Raw genomic sequence first — 24,337 nt, 5'->3', positions numbered from 1 at the left:
ATGATCATATTCCTTCCTACCCTTTCTTCTCTCTTTTTTTATCCTGGACCTAAGGTGCTGGCTGTATCAGCAAGATGGGCCGAATTATCGGCAACATACATAGTTTTTCAGGAAACAAAATACCTGATTTTCATAATTAGATCCTGATCATATTTATTTTCACTGCTTACAAGAAGCCAGTATGACACTATGTCATGTATGACCATGCAATGTAGTTCTTTTGTGTCCCCAGCAGCAAATATTTTGCTGCATATTGAAACATATATGACTGCAAGTGACAAGTGGGACTTCACATTCGATATTTGACCACTCGGCGCAAACATAGGGTTACACATTACAAAATGGAAACTATAGTTATGCTGACATTGGGTATTCAAACATGAACTGTCCTTTCTCCATGTTGAATCCTTTGTATGTAACTGTGTGGATTTGCAAAAATTCAGTGTGTGAACAAGAGTGCGTGGCAGGTGAAACATGTTACTGGAAATAACATCTGGGGCTTAAGCAACGATCCCCTGAGTGTGCGCTTACTTGGTTTAAACTTGGAAGGATATTGTCTGGTGGGCTACGTCGTTGCAGCAATGGGTGTGTGGGAGCAGAAGGAGCACAACTGCGGTGTAATATATATATTAATGGGCTATAGCTTCTGATAGATAACTTTGTTAAATTTATGAAGAAAACCGTCACCGTGGAAGCTGGAAAAGAAGAGTAAAAACAAGGATACATCATATAAAGGGGGAGAGGCTAGGGGAGACACAAATATTTACATACTTGGGTATTTAGTTGACTGAATCGGGGTCCTGGGAAAGCCAAAAAAATGTTTCTAAAATGACATTTTTAAGAGTGATAGAATCAATAGAATCAATTTTTAGGTTTTCCATTAAAATAGGCCAAAACACGATCAGAGACATGCTGACGCTGTACAAAAGTTAATGCCTACCAAGCTCTGGCTATGAATCTGCTCTATGGGGTTATACAAACTGTGCTAAGCTGCAGAAATTAGAAAATTTGTTCTTGGCTCGATTATTGGCCGTCCCAAAATCAAGTTCAACGTACATAACACATAAGTAAGTGGCAGTTCCTTTTTTAGAGGATGACCTATTTATCAGGCACATTATCCTTTGGCACAATATATGAAGTAAAACAGGGACAGAATTTACAAAGGAAATAATTTTAGACTGCCTCAGGTTAGATGCTTGGATGGGTATGGACATAAGGGTAGGGGTATTTTTAGGGTATCTGGGTAGGAATGGGTTTAAGGTGATAAGAGTATTTTATGGTTTAGGGGTATGTAGGGGTATTGGGTAGTAAAGGTATTTTTTAGGGTTTAGAGATGGGTAGGGGTATAGGCAGGTAAAGGTAGTTTAGGGGATTAGGGATGGGTAGAGGTAAAAGGTGTTAACAGTAAGAAAATAAAGTGAGGTTTGAGAGTTTCTGCCCAATAGAGAAAAAGTATGCATACCTTTTTTTAAAGGGGGGTTTGGGGGGTTGCCCCGGAAAAGGAAAAAAAATATGATTAATTCAAAATTATCTATCTATCTCTATCTATCTATCTATCTATCTATCGATATATATATATATATATATACACATATATATATATATATATATAGCTCAAGCAAAGATACGCAGAAGAAAACAAGTCATGTGCACTCAGGATGGAGTGAATAAGGGATTTATTTATGGTGCTCTAGCCCCCGCAATGTGTATCGGCCAACAGCCTTGAGCACGCATGGGGGTCGCTGTGATACACACACATTAAATACCAGTGGAAAAGTCTCATGTGTTTGTAATACATAAACAACAGACTGGATTTCAGAATGGCAACAAAACATAGAAACTGTGTCAGCCATCTTTGAATGTATATAGTGTAAGGAAATACACTCAATATTGCATGTCACAGCAAAATAACAAAATGTTCAGCATATCAGTGTTAGTTTGAACACTAAAATACTAGCTATGTACATGTGGCAAATACACTAGAGCCTCTGCAACGTGTTTCGGCCTGCACATAAACACACACACATATATATATATATATTTATCTAAATATAAACACACAGACGCATATATTTTATATATATATATGAATGTGTGTGTGTGTGTGTGTGTGTGTGTTTATATACATGAACAAGGTTGGGAAGGCCGAAACAGGTTGCAGAGGCTTGTTTTCTTCTGAGTATCTTTGCTTGAGATATAGAAATATATTTGTGGTGATTAGTTGATTAGCTAAGAGGTTGCAAAGATAAAAGGTGGGTCCCAAAGCATGTTTTCCCACCAATGGATTTTCCAAAGACTTTTTAAACAGCTGTTGTGACAAAATGGCTGAACAGAATTACATGCAATTTGGCAGCATTTTAGATGATGGTGTGGACAGGGTGCTTTTGTTATTTCTTTTGCACAAAGAAACCCAGGCAGAAGCTGCCAGATTTGACATGCACATCCACTATTTTATGTGTCTGAAACAATAATTTGCAATCACTCCATGTATTTAGGTGCCCTTCAGGCAAAACGTCCTCCTCTGCCTTTGGATGACAAAACAAACACCACAGAAGACAAAGTCCCCTTTTGTTATTTCCTCTGAATTTGTTCAGTTGCTTTTAAGTAATAAGGGAGAAAAATGTAGCAATATATTGGCCCACGTTTACCGCGGTACTTTCAGGGCATACTGAGGAACATGGCAATGACAAAACACACTATCATAGGTTAATCAAAGTCCTTGCAAAATAAAAAGGCAGCCATATTGTTTAGAACACACTTTTTGTCTTTCTTCTGTTACCATCAAATATAGCTTATTACACATTTATCAATATATAGGTAGAAATTAGGCAGTTGAGCAAAGTCTGTAGAGTTAGAGAAAAGTATTTTCATTGATGTATACATTTAAAAGTGTCTCAATAGTACCGCTGTAGTTATTGAAATCTAAATAAATATACATAGGTGAACAAAATTGCATTATAAAGGTTGACTCTTAAAAGAGCTTTTGTTTTTTTCACAACATATTTTATATATGTTTGTTAAGTCAATTATTTAGGTTTGAATGAAAATATGGTCTCCATAGTTGAAAAATATACACCATCAGGACAATACAGTGCTGCATTGACATATTTTATATTTAAATGAAAAATTGAAGACATTTCAGACAAGACAAAGGAGGAACACAAGTTGGAGAGAAAGATGGCGGCAACGGCGCAAACAAGAAAACGAGAGTAAACAAGAAAGCGGCCAACAAAACCGGGAAGCGCAAGTAAACCAATCCTCCTTAAACACCAACACCATAATTAACTTCTTTCAGATGACCCTCAATAAACAGAAATACAATTACTCTCTCTGGGGCTGTCATTTTGCCCGGAGAGCAATTTTAACTACTCTCAAATGAGAATAGATATCTACAAGTTCATCCGCAAGTTGACAATGAACAACAACAACAGAGGAAGTCCCTTTGACTATCCCCAATATTATGACAGCATCAGACGTGCAATTGTTTAAAGACCTGCAAGCACTACAAAATGAACATACAACACAAGATCAGCCAACATCTACCCAGAAGGCAATGGAACAACAACAAATAAATGTTTTTGATACCATCAATACAGGCTTTAAACCAAAATCTACATTTCAGCCTATTAAGCCACGCAATGCCATTGATATCTTTAATGAACAGGTAACGGCGCAAATAAAGAAACTCAACCATCAACACAAAGAACTCAAAAACATCAGAGTCCACAAAAGTATAAATATCACCAATTAATAAGGAAACTGCAACATAATGATCAAATTGTCATAAGGAATTCCGACAAAGGCGGAAATATAGTAATATGGCCTAAGACACAATATATGGAGGGATCGATGAAGCAATTAAACGATCGTGATTGCTATAAAAGAAGCAACAGCCAAATCACCAATGTCACCAGAAATTATTTCTATTTGAAGCTACTTGCCTGGAAAAGCGCAGGACTCCTAAATCAAAACGAATACAGGTTTTAAAAAAATGATCACCCTACAATTCCTGTAATCTATTTCATCCCAAAGGTACATAAAGACCCTGCCAAGCCACCGGGGAGACCCATCATCTCAGTGCAAAAAAGCCTTTTGGAAAATACATCTCACTATATTGACTCCTTTTTGCAAGAACATGTGCGTTCCCTACCATCCTACATACAGGACACAAGCGACTTCCTGAGACACATCTATGACTGCAAATGGGAAGAGGACTACTTATTAATGACTCTAGATGTGACTGCACTGTATACTAGTATACATCATAAGGATGGCATTAGAGCCTTGGAACCTTTTTTCTAGGCACTTGGGCAATTGGTCTATACCAACACAACAAACTGTTAATCAACATGACCAAATTTTGCCTAGAAAATAACTTTTTCATGTTTCAGCAACAAATATTCCAACAGAATACAGGCGTGGCGATGGGGGCTAGCTTTTCACAGAGTTACGCCTGCCTCCACATGGAGTGGTGGGAAGAAATGATCCTTAACACCACCTATAAAGAAACACTTGACAAGCATGATGTCAAATGGATAAGATATATCGATGACCTTTTCGTAATTTGTCAGGGTAGTAAGGAAAGTGCAACAAATTTTATCTTGCAGATTAATGTCAACAACATTAACCTACACTTCACATCAGACATCAGTAATACATCAGTTTGCTTTCTAGATGTAGAGGTATTTATAGTTAATAACCAATTAGAAACCAAATTACATCACAAACAGACAGCAGGCAACACCATCTTGCATGCATCAAGCTTCCACCCTAAACACACTATACAAAGCAGTCCATATGGAGAAATGCTTAGGGTGAGAAGAATATGCAGTAGAGATGCAGACTAAAAAAACGCACAATCAGAAAGTAAAGAAAGGTTCTTGGCTAGGGGCTACTCAGAAAGTACAATCAACACAGCCATTAAGAAAACACAGGATCTTTGTAGAGCAGACTTACTATTTAAAACATCACATAGTAAGTCTAGGCCTTCAGAAACAGATCATGCAACAAAAGAAAAGGTCAATACAAGGTTAATTTTAACATACAATTCACAGAAAAGTAGCCTATGTAGCATAATCAAGAAGAACTGGCCTATTGTCCTAAGCGATCCCATAATAAGAGAGAGGTTACCAAAAAAAACATTCATAAAGTTTAGGAAGGCGATCTCCATGACTGACTCCCTAGTCAGCAGCAGCCCTGAAATTATAACCAAAGCCAACTTGTTGACACAAAGGGATTTATAAGATGTACCACATGCCGTGCATGTAGGTTTGGCGAAAACAAAACCTCATATCTAACACCCTTTAAGGACCAGACGATCAAGATTCAAAAACTCTTAACATGCAAAACCAACCATACGGTATATGTGCTGGAATGCTCTTGTGAACTATGATATGTAGGTAGTACAAAACTACAAGTTCACAAGAGAGTTCTACAGCACATAAGAGCAATCACTAACTCTGACTCAACATACCCGGTGGCTCACCATTTCAAAGAGGCACACAGAAACAGTTTAGAACATCTCAAATATTGCGTGGTAGACTCAGTTCCATGCATCAGACGTGGCAATAGAGAGGCTACACTGAGACGACTAGAGACCAGGTACATACTAGAGCTCGACACCAAAAGCCCACAAGGGCTAAACGCTAGTGAGGATCTATATACGTGCCCATATGGGCTATAAGATACCAATGTTTGGCATACTTTTGTATAAGAGTCCCCATAAGTACCCAGCGTTAGTGAAAATCATGACCAAGTACCCTATAGACACCTATGCATATAATGCATTTTAGAACTGTGCATATGCACTTTTTCTTCCCTTTCTTTTCTCTGCTTTTTCTTTTAATCAGGAACATGTGGTTCCTTATATATTAGGACGGTGGTACTGAGGGTGGTTTTTTCTTTGCACAAGCACTTTAATATATGCACTTTTGAAATAGCAGCAAAGTAGGCCCAGTTGGGCAGTAGTATGTAACTACCACAATATGATTAATAAAGTAATCCATATTCTAGCTGGTGGTAAAATAATCATGAGAAGAAATGCAATATGGTGGAAAACGCAGTATTAGCTGTTAAGATTATCAGTTTTAATCCACCATGTTTACAATTGTATGTACTGTATTATCTATTCAGAAATTTATTAACACTTAAATGTGAGCATTGCATACTGTGTAAGCAATTATGCGCATTAAGCAAGATAAAATTACTAAGATACTGCTATTTGTAGAAATATTTTGAAATTGGAAGCAAGTCTGTCTTCAGTATTTACCATGCACTTGTCACTTTAAAAATGAGAATGTTTCCATAGCCGCGTCATGTGTGATCAAGGCCTGCAAAGGCCGAAACGCGTAATGGCGGAGTGCTGATATAAATGTTATGCACAAGCAAAAGTGGAGTCCGTTCCTGCTTGTTCCATGCTGAAAGGGAACACACAAAAACAAAGGATTTAAAGAATATATATATCTATATATACATTAGCAATGGAGAAGAAATGTCGCACTCCCAGGAGTTCAGTGACAGCAGTTCTTTATTAAAGACATCAGCTTCATTTCCGTTTAAGTAACAGAGCCCCATGATGCATTTCGACTTCCGTCTTCTTCTGATGGTAATTGCTCACAGCTCATGCACACGTTGTGCTTTAAAGTCTTTTTGCAGAGCATTTTGGTAATTGTAGTTTGCGCTCAGTGCGTTTCAAAAAATGCCCCATTCATAATTTAAAAATGATTATTTTGCTTACTCCTGGGCCCGTTCTCCCGTCTCATGTCCAGGGCCGCATCGGTGCTTTCAAACCAAAGGAAGTGGCCTCATCTGTATGATGAGGCTGTCCTTTTAAAACAAAGACTCGCTAGGCAGAATTTGGAGTCAAAGACACTCCGGTCCGATAGTCTCCAAGTGCTGGGTGCACTCTGCTGGAGATTGGTATCTCCCTGTCCACTTTGTAAGTATTTCAGGCACTGGGCGCTGCCGTCTGTCAAGTGTATTTTCCGCAAATGTGGTCCAAACTGCGGCGCGCTCTTGCTGCTGGTGCGACATGTGGGGGTAAGGACCACAAACACCTTAGAAATACATTAGCAATGGAGAATTCTCCAAATTCTGCCTAGCGAGTCTTTGTTTTAAAAGGACAGCCTCATCATACAGATGAGGCCACTTCCTTTGGTTTGAAAGCACCGATGCGGCCCTGGACATGAGACGGGAGAACGGGCCCAGGAGTAAGCAAAATAATAATTTTTAAATTATGAATGGGGCATTTTTTGAAACGCACTGAGCGCAAACTACAATTACCAAAATGCTCTGCAAAAAGACTTTAAAGCACAACGTGTGCATCAGCTGTGAGCAATTACCATCAGAAGAAGACGGAAGTCGAAATGTATGATGGGGCTCTGTTACTTAAACGGAAATGAAGCTGATGTCTTTAATAAAGAACTGCTGTCACTGAACTCCTGGGAGTGCGACATTTCTTCTCCATTGCTAATGTATTTTTAAGGGGTTTGTGGTCCTTACCCCCACATGTCGCACCAGCAGCAAGAGCGCGCCGCAGTTTGGACCACATTTGCGGAAAATACACTTGACAGACGGCAGCGCCCAGTGCCTGAAATACTTACAAAGTGGACGGGGAGATACCAATCTCCAGCAGAGTGCACCCAGCACTTGGAGACTATCGGACCGGAGTGTCTTTGACTCCAAATTCTGCCTAGCGAGTCTTTGTTTTAAAAGGACAGCCTCATCATACAGATGAGGCCACTTCCTTTGGTTTGAAAGCACCGATGCGGCCCTGGACATGAGACGGGAGAACGGGCCCAGGAGTAAGCAAAATAATCATTTTTAAATTATGAATGGGGCATTTTTTGAAACGCACTGAGCGCAAACTACAATTACCAAAATGTTCTGCAAAAAGACTTTAAAGCACAACGTGTGCATCAGCTGTGAGCAATTACCATCAGAAGAAGACGGAAGTCGAAATGCATCATGGGGCTCTGTTACTTAAACGGAAATGAAGCTGATGTCTTTAATAAAGAACTGCTGTCACTGAACTCCTGGGAGTGCGACATTTCTTCTCCATTGCTAATGTATTTTTAAGGGGTTTGTGGTCCTTACCCCCACATGTCGCACCAGCAGCAAGAGCGCGCCGCAGTTTGGACCACATTTGCGGAAAATACACTTGACAGACGGCAGCGCCCAGTGCCTGAAATACTTACAAAGTGGACGGGGAGATACCAATCTCCAGCAGAGTGCACCCAGCACTTGGAGACTATCGGACCGGAGTGTCTTTGACTCCAAATTCTGCCTAGCGAGTCTTTGTTTTAAAAGGACAGCCTCATCATACAGATGAGGCCACTTCCTTTGGTTTGAAAGCACCGATGCGGCCCTGGACATGAGACGGGAGAACGGGCCCAGGAGTAAGCAAAATAATCATTTTTAAATTATGAATGGGGCATTTTTTGAAACGCACTGAGCGCAAACTACAATTACCAAAATGTTCTGCAAAAAGACTTTAAAGCACGTGTGCATCAGCTGTGAGCAATTACCATCAGAAGAAGACGGAAGTCGAAATGCATCATGGGGCTCTGTTACTTAAACGGAAATGAAGCTGATGTCTTTAATAAAGAACTGCTGTCACTGAACTCCTGGGAGTGCGACATTTCTTCTCCATTGCTAATGTATTTTTAAGGGGTTTGTGGTCCTTACCCCCACATGTCGCACCAGCAGCAAGAGCGCGCCGCAGTTTGGACCACATTTGCGGAAAATATATCTATATATATATATATATATATATATGGACTTTCTTGGAATGTAAGAGGAAAGACTGACAGACAAAGAGAAAATTCATAGAAGGAGATATTTCATCAAGAAGGTGTCATGCATAGAGGTGACTGACTGTTTTCTGGGAAAACATAAACTGAATGTTGGGGTAATATAATGCGTCATAAGTCTGAAATGCTATGCATATTTTGACAGTTTAAGTATGAGCACTGAAAAGTAAGTTAAGAGATGCCCTGCATGAAATTCCTATTGTTTTGTGGCTGCTGGTTGCCTCACGGTTTGAGATATATGTCTTTTCTCATCGACCATTTTATGGTATTATTTATTTGTACTTCAACAGATGAGTCACGTTAACACACTTCATATGAATAATCTGAGGGCCAAGGACTGATTGTTTAGTTATTGTATGCACAAAAAATGAGGAAGAGATGTGGAGAGAAAGAGAGAGAAAAAAAGAGAGCAAGAGAGATAGAGGGAGATAGAGAGAAAGGGAAGGAGTTGTGTGCGTTAAACAAGCTACGCCTGTTTAACGATGGGATGGCGGGAACAAAAACTGGCCTGGCAACCACAAAATGATCAATATGTGAATAAAACCATCATGTGGATGAGATATATAGATGATGAGTTTGCGGAAAATTTTGAGGTAATATTTTGAGGCAATACATACCCTGCATGAAATTTCTATTGTTTTGTGGCTGCTGGTTTCGTCAAGGTTTGAGATGTATGTCTTTTTTCCTCTACCATTTTATGGTATTATTCATTTGAACTTCAACAGATGAGTCACGTTACCACATTTCATGTGAATAATCTGAGGACCAAGGTCTGATTGTTTAGTTATTGTATGCACAACAATTGAGGAAGAGAGGGGGAGAGAAAGAGAGAGAGAGAGTGCGAGAGAGGTGTGTGTGTGTGTGTGTGTGTGTGTGTGTGTGTGTGTGTGTGTGTGTGTGTGTGGTTGTGTGTGTGTGTGTGTGTGCGCGCGCACGCACAGGGCCAGCTTTAGCACTGGTGGTACCAGGTGAAACAATTGCTTTTGCCCCCATGATCTCTTTCTCTACAGATTCCCTCACTACCACCTTTCAACAGTGACCTCATTCCTCCATAGTGCCTCTCTCACAAGCATTGTATTTGCTTAAAAGCACTACTCATAGCAGTGTAGAGTGTAAGAGCACTTTATATCACACACATAACATACTGAGACAATGAATCATAAGTGTGTAAAACAATGTATACAAATTGTTGCACAAAACAATGAGGTTTACAAAGTGTAGGAATCACATGTCATCCATACATAGGCCAAATATGTTAAAAGTGTTTGGTTTGGAGAAGCACAGACTGAGGATTTAAAATGTACCACAATGGCTGGGGTTGGTTTCACTAATAAGAATATATTTCTACCCAAACAAACCCATTTTAGCAACATTAAGATAATTGAAAACCAGGGAAAAATCATAACATTCCCATCTATACTTTGCAGTTTGCATGCAGCTCTCTGATGGCAGTTCATATGTCACTATACTATAGTTAGAACGTAGCTTTTGAACTGCAAGTAATAAAAGGATCTCTATGACATAAGGAGTAACCTAGTACTGAGCTATCCACATAAAATACTGCATGATACACATTCTTTGCAGCAGGCATATTACCCCTCCGGGCTAATTTATGATAAGTCAAAACTGCCACTAGACAAAACTCTAATCTATCTCCAGCAGGAACTACACCAAAGGTACCTTGACATTTTTATTGTTGCCTAAAAACTGCTGAACACACAAGGAAGTCTGCAGCAGGTGCTCTTAAACCGATTATTTATTTCTAAATACAGTGCCCCCCCAACTCGGAGTCAGCTGTGGCTCCAACAGTCACACTGCCCTAATGGGGTGGATGTGTGTGTTGGGTGTTGTCTTCTTCAGATTTGCAGTGCATAGCTGGATCGCACCCACTAGCATTCACTCTCTTTATTTTTGGATGCAATTCGTATGAAGGAAACATGCACTTACTGTGTTTGAGTGGCTGGTCAGTAAGCGGTTGCTTTGCAGGTGTGAGTCACGCTCTGTGGTTAGCATGCAATTACTGTTTTTAATATCTCTCTTCTTATCTTATAAACCCGTTGCTAACAGGAAATAGGTTTTACTGGTCGAGTGAACAAGACATTTATTGGACAGAGTAAATTTAAATTGAAAACAAAAATATTATGAAAACAGTGATTATAGTGGAAGAGTATAAAAGAAAACATATATCAATCATTACACAAATATAAATAAAAAAGAATAGTAAATTAGATTAGAGACTTATTTTTCCTTTTACCACTGAGATGTTACAGAATACCATTTTGCAAATATTAATACAGGCAACAGCTTTACATATATTCAGTCAACACAAAACTATTTACATGATATGCCTAATATTATTGAGAAATTTGAACACTGATGACACAAAACTGTGTATGCGATCCAGTTCATAGATATAATGCAAGCAGGCATATGATAATAAATTATATGACTATGTGACTAAGACAAATTGGTAGATGTAGTGGGCTTAATCATTACAGTTTAAATAATTACAACTATTATTGGTTTTATGTAAAATATGAGGAGGATTTATTTTCTCATTTAGGTACAAAAATGTGCAACCTTATTTAATCATTGTTTGACCTGACATTCTTGCTGTGGTCCAACCCCTAACTTTTTGCCTTCAGACCTCCATTTTTTGGCCTTACAACTCTGCACACTTTACCACTGCTAACCAGTGCTAAAGTGCTTATGCTCTGTCCTTAAAACTGTTAGATTTGCTTATACCCAACTGGTATATTTAATGTACTTGTAAGTCTCTAGTAATGTGGTGCTACATATGCCCAGAGTCTGTAAAATAACTGCTACTAGTTGGCCCTCAGCACTGAGTGTGCCACCCACTTAAGTAGACCTATACCATGTCCCAGGCCTGCCTTTGCAGCTTGTGTGTGTGCTGCTCTAAACTGCCATTTCAACCTTGCAAAGTAAATCTTTTGCCAGGCACAAACCTTTCTTTTTAGTACATATAAGTCACCCCTAAAGGTAGACACTAGACAGGGTGCAATGTATTTAAAACTTAGGACATGTACTTTTAAGTTTTACATGTCCTAGTTGTAAAAAAACTCTTATATTCATTTTTCACCACTGCAAGGCCTACCTCTCTCACAGGATAACATTGGAATTATTTTATTACCTTTTATAAGTGTAATGTTCAAATAGGGACAGGTAAGCAATTTATGTTTGGTGTCTCTGGAATTGGAATTTAATATCCTAACTTATGATGAATTTTTGAAATCACAATTTTGAAAATGCCACTTTTAGAAAGTTGCCATTTTATTGCCTTAGCCATGTAGTGCCTGAAGCCTGTTTCTGGTCACATGACTGGGTGTGGGTGATAGTTGGGCTTTTTTACTCCTCCTAGACAGCCACACACAATGGGGAGACTGGATTGACCATCACTGGCATGATGGAAGGGAGAAGTTGGGCCCAGCACCACTAAGACTTGCATGGGCTGTATCCTGTCTCCCCTCAAAGAGCTGCATATCCCCTGTAGTTAGTCTGGAGCCAGGGCGAGGAAGGCAGGGCACCTGCGCGCTTCAAAGCCATGCCTCTAGAAGCTTCTCCCCACTTCAACGGCACAACTGAGTATAAATACTTATAGGAGGCCGGCTCTGTATATACTATACCAAAAAGAAGTAGAGTGTGCACAGAGTCCAGTGAGTGCCCAAAGGTATGGCAGGGGTTAAAGTAGATAATACCTTACTCTCAATTAAGTGGTAGCTGGCCTGAGCAGTTAGGTTTATCAGAGGGTAGTGTGAATGCATTTGCAGTACACACTCATACAAGACAGGAACATATACTCAATGACTAACTCCAGACCAAGGTTTTGCAAGCATATTACTTACTTTATTTTAGGGACCAATTTGCACTCAGTTACTGGTAAGTAATACTTTTAGTTACCGGCAATAGAAATACTTTACTGTCTTGGAAATACTTTGATATTGTCAATGCGGAACAGTTACATTTTGTACTGGTAAAAGATAGACAGTTGTAGGCATTCACTAGAATGCAATACAGTCCTAAGGAATGAAAACAGGATTATGCATTTGCAGGTAAGTACCCAACTTACTTTTCCAGTCTTCAGGATTTTAGACTGGTCCTGGGCAAGGGTCAGATTATGGTAGGCCCAGCACCGCCAACTGCCTTTGGGTGGCTGGTTGCTAAGTTCGCTGAACCCCAGGATAGTCAACAGAGACTTGGGGCGCCCGAAGAGGTGCGGAGTTCAGGGTCTACACCGCAGCGGTCGATACCTGCAATGATATTTGCTCTCGCTGTCAGTGGAGAGCAATGGGGATGAAGGAGAATCAGTAGGCTGTCAACGCCAGGACCATTATGGTCATCATCAGGGAGTCACTGTCGGTCAAAGAGTGGCACCACCAGCCCAGCAGTCGCGTTCGTGGATATGGAGATGCGCAGGTGATGGAGGAGTTCCTCTGATGTCGGGCCGTCTTGGTGAGGCTGCCCTCCAGCTGCAGGGCTTCCTTCTGGTAGGGCAGTGTTGCATTGACACAAGGGTTAGTCCTCTATCGCTGCGATTTTAGGGATTGTTGTTGTAGTAGTGAATTGCGTCTACACAAGTGTCAGTCCTCAACTACTTCGGTTCTTGTACCGGCAGACAATGGGTACTAGAGCCTCTAGCCCAAGGGGAGATTCTTGGAGAATGGTTGAAGGCTGGAAGGTCTCCACTGCTTCTTGGAGGCCTGGCAGGGTTTCTAGAAGGACAGCAGGTCCAGTTGTTGAACCGGCTACAGGCAGCTGGGTTCTTGCCAGGTTTTGTCTGCAGCGATTCAGTTCCTGGCCTTACATAGGTCTTCTTCCGTCTTCTTCTTTGATCCATCGAATCTGCAGAATAAGGTTCAGGGGAGCCCTTAAATACTAAACTTAAGGGTGTTACTGAGGTCAGGGGGCAGTAGCCAATGGCAATAGCCAATGGCTGCTTTACCCTAGGGTGACTACCCCCTTTGAGTGCCCTCTTTCTTTAGAAAGAGGGGCACATCCCTGTTCCTATTGGGCCTTATTTCTCCAATTCAAGATGGAGAATTTTTAAGAGAGGGATTCACCTCAGCTCCTGGCAACCCTAGGAGTTTGCCAGGCTGAGGTGGACACTCTTACTCTGCTTACTAATTTCCCCACCTGTCCTGCCATCAAAAGTGGGGTCTGGACAGGGGGTGGGCATCTCTACAAGTTGGAGCTGCCCAAATCAGCACATCACAAGGTGAGAGCCTTTGAGGCTCACCCGCAAGTGTTGCTGTTCCTGCCAGGGGGAGGTGTGAAGCACCTCCACCCAGAGTAGGCTTTGTTCCTGACCTCCGAGAGCACAAAGACTCTCACCTCATGAGGTCAGAAACCTGTCTGGTGTGGACTGGCTGGTGGAGACCAGTCAGCCAATACACTAAAGGTTAGTCGTTTTTCAAGGGGCATCTCTAAGATTCCCACTGAGTGCATTTTATAATAAATGCAACACTGGTATCAGTATGGGTTTATTATGCTGATAAGTATGGTACCAAACTTCCCAGTTTTCAATAAAGCCATCATGGATTTGTGGAGTTCTTAATGACAACCTCTCAGGTCATGTATCCAAAATGGCTTCACTGCACTTAGAATGTCTGTGAATGGCACAGACACTGTAGGGGCATATTGTGTATGCAGCTATGCCCTCGCCTTCGGTATGGTGCACCCTGCTTTAGGGCTGTAAGGCCCGCTAGAGGGTAGACCTACCCATGCCACAGGAGGTGTTGGTGGGCATGGCACACAGGAATGGGTGCCATGTTGACTCTTCAGTTTGGTCTGCACCAAAACATGTAGCCTGCACTGGCAGTGTGTGGATGTTAGGTGAGGGGTCTCCGAGGGTGGCATAATACAAGCTGCAGCCCTCAGAAGCCTTGATACCAGGGTTACCTTTTACAAGGGACTTACAAGTAGGGGGGGGGGGTGTTACTGCAACAGAACCCCGCTTTCCTACAGTATTCACCTCAGGTATCAACTCTTTAGTTCACTTCTGGACCTGTAGATACTCTGCCAGGAAGAAGTACTGCTGTGCTGCTTCAAGGGCTGCCACTCTGCTGGACTGCTGCTCTGAAGGAGTGCTGCCTTGCTGACCTGTTTCCTACTGCCCTATTGCCTGGGTGAGAAGGAAAGGACCTGCATTGCTTGAACTCAGAACCCAGAGTGACATCAAAGACTAGTTGGCTGGCCTCCTGATCAGAAGCCGCAGAGACAAAACAGGCTTCCAATAACGTGGCATCTGCACCTGAACTCTGCCATCTTTGATTCTACCCTGCAAAGTGGTGCCACCCCAGTCCTGGACCCTTGCAGTTGGCTTAAGGTGCTCTGCCAACCTGAAGATACAGTGGAACCAATGCATCTCCCCTGCTGAGTGCCGCAAACCTGAGCAGAATTTCTGCACCTCTGCTGCTGTGTGGATTGAACCCATTGCAAAGACCCTCATCACACTCATAGCCTCATCAGAACCACCACTGCACAATGCATCTGTGATGCATGCCATCTCTTTCTTCATCAACGGCAGCCCTGACAACAATGCCGGACTTCACATCGCAGCCTCGCAACTCCTCCGAACCGACACATAGCCCGACTATACGCCGCATCCTAAATGCCGGACTTTGCATCACAAACCCCGTTGACAGGATCCTCAATGATGAGGTAGGCCCTCACATTGCAGCATCACCACATCTCTGAACCGACGCATTGCTTCGGTTGTGCAACGCATCTTTGACATGGATCCTTGCAACACTCTGCAAACCCGGATTAAAGGTACATTGTTCAGCGGGCCTAACTTGGTCTCTGTAACCATCCCTTGTTTCATCTCAATCAACCTGAATTTGGGACTTTGTCCTGATCCAGTGCAGTTAAATATCCAAAGTTGACACTTTGTGCTTTTTGAAGCTATTATCACTCAAATCTTTAAAATTGCATATCTCTGGTGTTATGAATCACAATGCACCCCAATATAGGCTTGGGTAGTCTCCTCACCTTTTACCTACATTTACCCTGCCATTGTACTGCATAACAGTTTTTGGTGCTGACCCTTTACCTAGTTAGGTGCTGCATGAATGTCGTGTGGTTTCCCCGAAAAATGACCTCTTTTATTATGAATGAGGATTTTCAGAATCACGGCAGGATTACCATCTTCTGCATAATAACGGTGTATAAGGTTCATCACCATCGTCATCCTCGGCTGACATGACACAGCAAGGTAGAAGCCCTGAGGGTACCTTTTGGGTATATAAGCACCATATCTTTGCTGGGGCAGGCAGAGGAAAAAGACCTCCAGGCTGACACACTGATGCGAGACGCTGAGGTTCCTGCACGCAGACACTCCAGCACGCAGTGGTCTGACATCCCTTGCATGGCGTCTCTCTCGAGACCAAGATGGGGTCTTTCGCACTCCCACATCAGGTAATGGGGTTGACTCTATCCTAAGGGGATTCTTGACTATATACCTATGTACATGTTAGGTACATTTAGGTACCTCTAGTTAGAGTTAGCATCGTAGGAGTAAGCATTATTACTCTCATGTATTTGTATGCCAGCATATATCCATTGTTTTAGCAATATGGTAGAATTCTACCATCTATTAACTCTGTTGGTGCTTATACCAGTACACATCTGTTTCTGTCATATGGTTGTTGCATCACACGTATTTTACGCTAGAATGACGCTGGTTCAATAAATGCTTATTGATAAAAACTTCCAACATTGTTTATTCTGTGTCTCTCCCGAAGACAAATTAAGCACAAGTGAATGAGCAAAAAGTACTGTACTGTTTCCACTATCCCTGAAGGGACAGGGTTGTCATGTTCGATAGTTGCCAGAAACTATTCGCTCCCTAGTAAGAGGAGTTCCTAATGGTACTGTGAGCTAGCTGGTATACAGGCGAACATATCCGGTGGGGGTGTCTGGAATCAGTATTGACACCGATCCTACAGTTTATGTTGTCTAAATGCGCAGATCCTATATAGATTTATAGGAACTACACAACACTGGTTCTACTGATAGGATGTTTGTTGTTTGGGTCTTGTTTTATTTTTTAAAGAAAGTTCTATTTTACAAATCTGATGTGAGATCCTTTTGTGTGGTGTTCTCACTTTACTACTGTTTGAAGTGTTGCACAAATGCTTTACATAATGCTTCTACGTTAAGCCGGACTACTCTGTGTCATGCTACCAGAGGGTTGAACACAGGTTTATTTAGGAATGACTTGTGCCATGACAAGGATTGTGGCTGCTCCTTGTGAGGGTTAACACCGCACTCAACCAACAACCCAATTTCTCACAATCATGATGTTAAGTCACATGCTTAATAGATTAAACAATAATTGAGGGTGATTAGCATCACAAATGTGTGACATTATAAATTTTTTAAAGTTGCCTTTCCTAAAAATAGGGGGAGAACTAGAAATGTTAACTTGTTCCATTGAAAAACTGAGCTTTTAGAGCCTTGAGAAAGTATGTTCTGCGTCTAAAAATATCATCAGTTTTCATTTTAGGATATTATATGAAAATAATAATTTATTGGTAAGGGCATGGGAAGAAAGTAGAATAATCATCAATACACTTATACAATATTTGCAGTCCTATGGCAACCAATGACAGTGCAAAACAGGCCATGGAAGAGACCTGATAACTTACTAATGATGTTTCATCAAAGTTTTCTAAATGGAGGACCTTCTCTCTTTGGTGTAATTCATCGTAAAGGTTTTTCCGTGAGGTATTGGAGGGAAAAGGTCCTCCTGCCCATTAGGCCTCAGGTGATTGGTTCTGATGGAACACGTCATGTTTTCCGCTGTAGCATAGATTCCTGCTTAGCTGATGTGGGAGGTTTATGTACTGAGGTGTATTGCCTTAAATCACCTGTTGTTATTGTTAGAGACAAGTCAGGAGTATCACTGCTGACAATCCTCATGAGAATTTTGATTGGCTGCAGGGACCACATTGTGTTTAACTCAGCCACGACCTGCTGGGCTGAATAGAGATCCATTGTCTGGAAAATTAATGATTGCGGGTGGGGAGATAAAAGCTCTGTATTTCCCAAAAAGCAGAGCATTGAAGCACAACTCAGTCAGAAAACCAGAAAATAACTAAGGGGATACTGGTCAGTTCCTGGAAGGGACTTTTAAAAGTATTACATTGGGGCTCTTAAACTTAACAAGCAGTTCAGAGAGATTCCTTGATCTTTTCCATCTACGGATACTGAGACCCAGTAAAAAGTATGAATGATGGCATAGCCACGATCTAGTTTGTTAAGAAGAAGCAGCAAAACAACAGCGGCAGGCAATTAACAGCACACCGCACCTGTTGCAAGTAAATAACTTGATTAGAAAGTTCAGTAAGTTGATGTTACTAAATTGGTGACCAAACATTTGTAAATGATAAACAAAGAAAAGATGTCTCGAGCATCAAAGCTGGACAAAATATACCTTATTGAAGTCTCCTGAGGATGTTCCAGTCGCTGCTTTGATGGTAGAACTACTATCAAGCCTATCTATGGAACCCACCTGCCCCTAATTTATATCAGCCCCTCTACTCAATAGAGTCTAACAATTTGACATAACAAGTCATGAGACTTTTTTGATTGCTCAAGGAACTTCTTGAAAGCTTCAGAGCTCTGAACAGATTCACAAGGGGGGTCTCAACTTAAGAGAAAGTGTAGCTGACTTTGTCAGTTTGCGACTAGGACTTTGTTATCTGGGAAGAGAGTCTTCACACTGGTGATTGAGAAGTTCTGCAGCAATCTCATTGTGGATTCTTACAAATTGAAAAAGAGAAACTTGGAGCCACTCAAAGCTGAACTGATTCTGTGAGCCTGCTGTATCAACAATAAAACCTTCATAGTGCTTCAGTCTGTAATAGCGCACACACCCATCTAGATTTTTTACACGTTTTTAATAATCTTCACATTGTTGACCGTGAGAACATCTTCGATTGGTCAGGGGATTTGACAACCTCATAGCATTCTGCCAGCAAACAGAGCAGACTTCACAGTACTGAGCTCTCTTTCTGAGTGTGGAGGTACCTTTACTCAGTGGTCCAATACCTACTGCACACTGGCCAAGTCCCTTTGTGGCCCTGCCTGCTCCCTATACTCCAACGGCTGATGCCCATATTTAGTTGTACATAAGAACAGTGTACAGACAGTAAACATGTACCACAAACCAAATACGACACGTCTCCAATTTACTAAAATTTTAAATGTCATTAAAAATACAATATGTGATACCATAATAGAAAAACAATGATGTAGAAAACCAGTGGCAGCTACTTGTCAGAGGCTCCAAGGCGGAGGCCTCCTGTGAGGCCCAACATTCTGCACCTTCCATCACCGAGTTCTGACACTGAGTATTATTTAATTTACTAGTGTTCATGAAAACACAACTTTGTTGTTTTCATGAAACACTGCCAGTGCGCCGGTCAGCCCTCTGGGCTTTGTCTTCTGGCTACTGATGCCAGGCAGAGGAGGAGAGGCTGGGGCATGATCCAGCTACAGAGTGTTGTTAAAAAACAATACTCTGTAGATGGGCATCCCCTCACATGGGCACAATATATGTTATTTAGCAGGCATACTGCATGCCTCAGGCAGCACAGAATTTCTTCTAAAATGTGGCTTTCAGGACCCATATTAGTGCATTCCTAAGGTCAATGAGAAGCCACACAGAGCATGAGGGGCAGGATCCCCAGCTCTGTCCCAGATTCTTATAGGGCTGTGCTTCTAGTCCTATTAAGAAGCTGGGAGAGGGATTAAGATGCATCTTTCCCTTTTCAGACCTGCCCTTGCTGCTCTGGCTGGGTCCGGTTTTGGAATCATGGCTTGCTGGCTCCAGTGTCCAGCACCAGATGCCTGCTCTGCTGCAAAGGAAGCAAGGTAAGTAAAATATTAGCCGTGTCTCTGTTTTTGTATGTAGGGGTTTGTGAGTGTGTTTTCAAGTGTGTATATGAATGACTACAAGAGAATGGGATTGAGCGATAGTGTTTGTGTGAGTACGTTTGCAAGTGTCAATGAGAGTGGAAATGTGTGAGAATCTGACTTTGAGTGTGTTTGAAAAAGTGAAAGTGAGTACAAAGGAGTGAGTGAAGGAGTGAGAGTGTGCTAGGAGGAGTGAGTGACTGGAGATTGTGAGAGGGGCTGGAAATGAGTCAGGGCTGTCGGTATCAAGGGTGCAGCAGGTGCAGCAGCACCAGGCCACAGAGTCAGTAAGTGTGAAAGGGGGATCTCCCTTTTCTGTAACATCTTAAGACTGCTCTCACTTTTTTCTTTACGTCGCTTTCTATGTGTTACCATTTTTGTACCAGGGGCAGCCATATTGCTTGAGGTTTCTTGATTTCGAAAAGGTAGGCAGATTTTATATGTAATGACTGATCGTTTTTACTCCATCAGCACTGTTTGAAGTGTTCTTGTTGATTTGTGATCGAACTAGAGTGAAGTCTACCTGCAGAAAACGTGCTAACTAAACACTTATAAGGTCCCAAAGGCGAGACCTATTGGCTATGCCCATGCTTGTTTTATATTGTTTTATATTGTCATTTTTGTGGTAATTGTTTTGCTTAAAAAGTTCATGGTTCAGCATTAGGCTGCAGGGTGTTTGAAAAAGTGTGTGAAGCATATGTATGTGGTATGGTGATTTCCCAAGGGGAAATGTGATATTACTGGATATATTACAAGTGCCATAGGATATAATGCACTTGTAATAAGTTGCACGGGAAATCCGTCACGTTTGTTACAGTGCCCTGTGCGCCATCTCTAATTTATAAATGTGTTTCATCTCTGTCCCTGAACACACTTAAAACTTTGTGAACGATTTAAGAGTTGAACATTTGTTCTCTTTATGCCTCTGTGAATTTAGCACACCAAAAAACTGATGGAATTCGGAATCAAATTTTTTCTTAGCGAATTTAAATCAACCGCCTTTTCAAATAAAAATGTTGACCTTGGTAGGTCAAAAATAATGCTTTACAAACTTGAACAAATACATGAAAAGAACCCAATTCTTGAAGAAAAAGAGTTGTGATATAATCAAATCAATTCATGAAAGAAACAGCTTCTTCAGAAAACTAACATGTCCGCGAAAAAAAGTGATTTACAAATACAAAACAAGTACAAAACTGCATTATTTATATTGTTAAGAATTAACTGAATTTTTCACAACTACTCAGCCGTACGTTTTACCGTATTATCGTTTAATTATGCTATTATTACATTTGCTTTATTTTATTCCAAAGCATTTATGATAATAGTAAAAATGATTCCTCATATTTTATTTGTCTTTTACCTCTTAGGGTATTTTCCTTTTGCCCAGGGAAGAACATTAGTGGCAATCTCAGCCTTATTTTCATAGCCTGTGTGGTTACTTACCTTCCCCTTCGGCAGCTGGGGCAAATCTTGGTGCCCTCACTTTCACTCGTTGGCCATCTTCGAAACTTCCGTCCGCCTGGTCAGAGGAAACTCCACTTCGCTGCTGAGGAGAGGCACAATCGTAAATGAAAATAAAAACAAGTGAAAATGCAAAAGAGACAAACAAGGCAAAACGCACTCCTCGGAGCACCAACTCCACAGCGCAAACACCTGAACTTATTGCCTGCTCACCTGGATTGATTTTACAGGCAAGTGGTCGATCGAACCATAATTCTCCTCCCCCTCCCTCGGGGGGTAAGAGGTGGCCGCTGGTGTTGAGTAAGACTTAAGCTCCTGTCGGAAACGTGCAAGTTCTGCTTTCATTATTATGACGTGATAGAGAGAAAGTGCTGCCAGGCTGGAAGAAATGGCGGTTATTACAATAAGAAAGGCTGTTGAGAAGAGTTTGTTTTCATATGACGGAGCTGGTACCGCGTTGGTGGTGAGCATATGGTATTCCCCGGGTTTCATCTCAGCGTTCCGTAGATGTCCTTTAAAAGAAGAGACGCGGTGTCATTGCTTGAGGCTTCTGGTGTCTGCCATTCATGGTGCAAGCCAGTTTCACTACTGTACGTTACAGTAAGTACGTGCAATATGGTTGCCAAAATAAACAGGTCATTTCCTGTCATATGGTCTTTGATGGATTTATTAGAAGCTCGTTTCAGAGAATTTCACCGCTCTCAGAGTCTTTTCCGCCGCGATTTTTATCGCATGTGGCTAGTTCTTTCTTTCCCTCGTGCCGGTTTTATTTGCATGTCTCTATTTGTTTCTCTCTCAAGTTAACAGTTTTCTGTTGGCATTCTGCCAGCTGTATTTTTCTTCCCTTTCCTTTGAAAAGGATAGAGTCGCCTCATATATTTGAAGTGTTTTACTCATGCCATCTGTGACTTTAATACGTTTTTTGCGTGTACCTTGCTTTGCACATAATAAATGTTCAGCACTGACACAAATAAAATCTCCTTTGGCATGGGTTGCAGATTTCCAGTTAAAAAAAAAGAAATTTGAAGATATCCAATGGTTTTTAATCTGCTACTTCTGACTATAAATTGGTACATCCGTTCAAATACGTGAAATATATAATCGTTTAAAGGAGAACATCAAGACAGAAAAACGAATTTCCAGTATTCTTTTTTCAGATAAATTGCTGCTTCTCTATAATAAGCTTTATATTATTAACATTATTCAATGTCTGGAGAAACTATAGACCTTATGAACTGTTTGGAGGACTGGATACTCCGTCAAAACGTAATGGGTATCCCGTACCCCGCACTGCTAGTGACAAGCCAGTAATGCACTTCTAATATGGCGGAGGAGGTGTCCAACACATTCATGACCGAGTGTCCCCCGCCACACTCAAAATAAGGCCCAATGTCTCACATGTTGACGTCTCATCCTTTTTGCACTATGTTAATAACTAGCATATTATTCGCTTTTAGGGCAGAAAGTCAGTCAGTCAATATAATTTCTTAATCAACAAGGCTAACGCGATAACAAAATGCACAATGACACAATACAGAGATGCAGCAAAATAAAGATAAAAGGCTATGATAAAATAAAATGACATGGTTATGAGCAAAGTTCCCGTTGCTATATATAGCACTTGCCCAGGAAGAAACAGTCCTTAACTAGCTAAATTATTCTCCTTAACAGCAGAGAACTTAAAGAATGAATGAATGAAAAGATTTTTTATTGCACAATTACTTAAAACCATTTGCAATATTTCTTACATTGGTAAATAGAAAACGAGTAAAATTCAGCCGAATGCCATGGTGAAACTGTTTAATAACACGTGTTTATCTTAAAAAGGAAAGTAATTATTATAGCAGCAATTATAAAATAAATGTCCGATTCAATGTCTTAAAGACATCGGGTGGCAGAAGTGTGAAACAGAAGTGACATCTATGTCAGCCACTGTGTGTCTAAGCACCACTAGATTTAAGGTGACTGAGTACCTAATGTCGTGTGAGAGTTTGATGTTAAAATTGAAAAGCAAGTCTATTACCTATTTATTTACTTTGCTACTGTACAAGCTCTTCAGATGTCGACCAAACCTTCTTTATCGGAGAGCCCAACACGCAACTCAGCCATATAGTTGCCATATTTGACCAGATCTGTTGGTGCGGTGCAGTCGAACAGAACTGTCACCGCTTCTTTGCATGTCCGAACCCCTTTAGATAGACACATCGATTTTAGGAGCTTCTGATGTTGTTGTAGCAAGCCGGGGCAGCAGCAGACTAAATGTAGCAGATACCTTTATTTTGTAATTACAGATTCTGCACTTGGTTATAGAGGCCAGGGATTTCCATCCAGGGTTTAATTTTTTGATTGGAAGGGGCATTAGCCTGGCCCATTGAATGTTTTTAAAGCCTTCCTCCCCACTGCTTGCTTCAGGTAGGGCTGTAATTTATGCTGTTATCAGCCGCAGGAGCCCACCCCGTGCTGTGTAGTTTCCTAGGTCGGCTTCCCGTGACAATTGGTAGATGTGTTTGTTCAGTGCGTTCTTGATTGCCAAGTAGCTTAGACCCTCTCTTCCCCAGTTTTGTGTTGCCAGACCCAATGTTTCCACTGTGTCTTGCATATAAGTTTTCCATGGATTGGTTGTCTCTTCATAAATGGGCTTTAGCATGCTCTTTAGGCCTCCAATTGGTGCATTCAAAACCTGGTAATAATATTTGGCCTGCATTCCCAAGCATTCATAGTGTTGTTGCACAAAACCGAACTCCCAAGCAGATCAGGCTGCTCCGGGTGTGCTTTGGTAGCTTAAATATGTGTTTGTGCGCCTGGCATTGTTATTTCTCTAGGATGATATCCATCTTGCCTGGGAATGCCTGCTGTGCATAGCCCGCTATTGCCCTTATTTTGGACAGTATGACTCTTCTTATTGGGACGGTCGTTCGACTAAGCCATTTGTCATGAAGTTTGCACAAACCATAGATTGTCGACTGCGCTTTTGAGTTCATTTTTTGTAGGTGTAAGGATGCTTTCCTGGTATCACTGAGCCATGCCCCAAGATAGTTGTATGATTTTGCGGCAGCAATTGTTTCACTGCCCACTTTCCATTTAAGTAGTGGTGTTTTTGCACAGCATCCAAATATCATCACTTT

At 41.2% G+C, this 24,337-nt stretch overlaps 1 protein-coding gene across 2 annotated transcripts in view; it reads right to left on the bottom strand.

The window, feature by feature from the left end:
* Positions 1–21,811, bottom strand: part of TNFSF13B (TNF superfamily member 13b) — a 178,286-nt gene extending 156,475 nt beyond the window's left edge. Inside the window, exons 1-2 of one of the 2 annotated variants that reach the window (XM_085622903.1) lie at positions 21,426–21,811; positions 21,195–21,297 (exon numbers count right to left, since the gene is read on the bottom strand). In XM_085622903.1, the coding sequence (XP_085479029.1) occupies positions 21,195–21,297; positions 21,426–21,704 (382 nt within the window). In that variant the 5' untranslated portion in view covers positions 21,705–21,811. The remainder of the gene's footprint in view (positions 1–21,194; positions 21,298–21,425) is intronic. The other variant, XM_085622904.1, reaches the window with a different exon arrangement.
* Positions 21,812–24,337: the final 2,526 nt, after the last annotated feature.

Source organism: Triturus cristatus, chromosome 8 (genome assembly GCF_964204655.1).
Source record: "Triturus cristatus chromosome 8, aTriCri1.1, whole genome shotgun sequence".
Lineage (NCBI taxonomy): Eukaryota > Metazoa > Chordata > Amphibia > Caudata > Salamandridae > Triturus > Triturus cristatus.
This window is presented reverse-complemented; position numbering and strand designations above follow the sequence as displayed.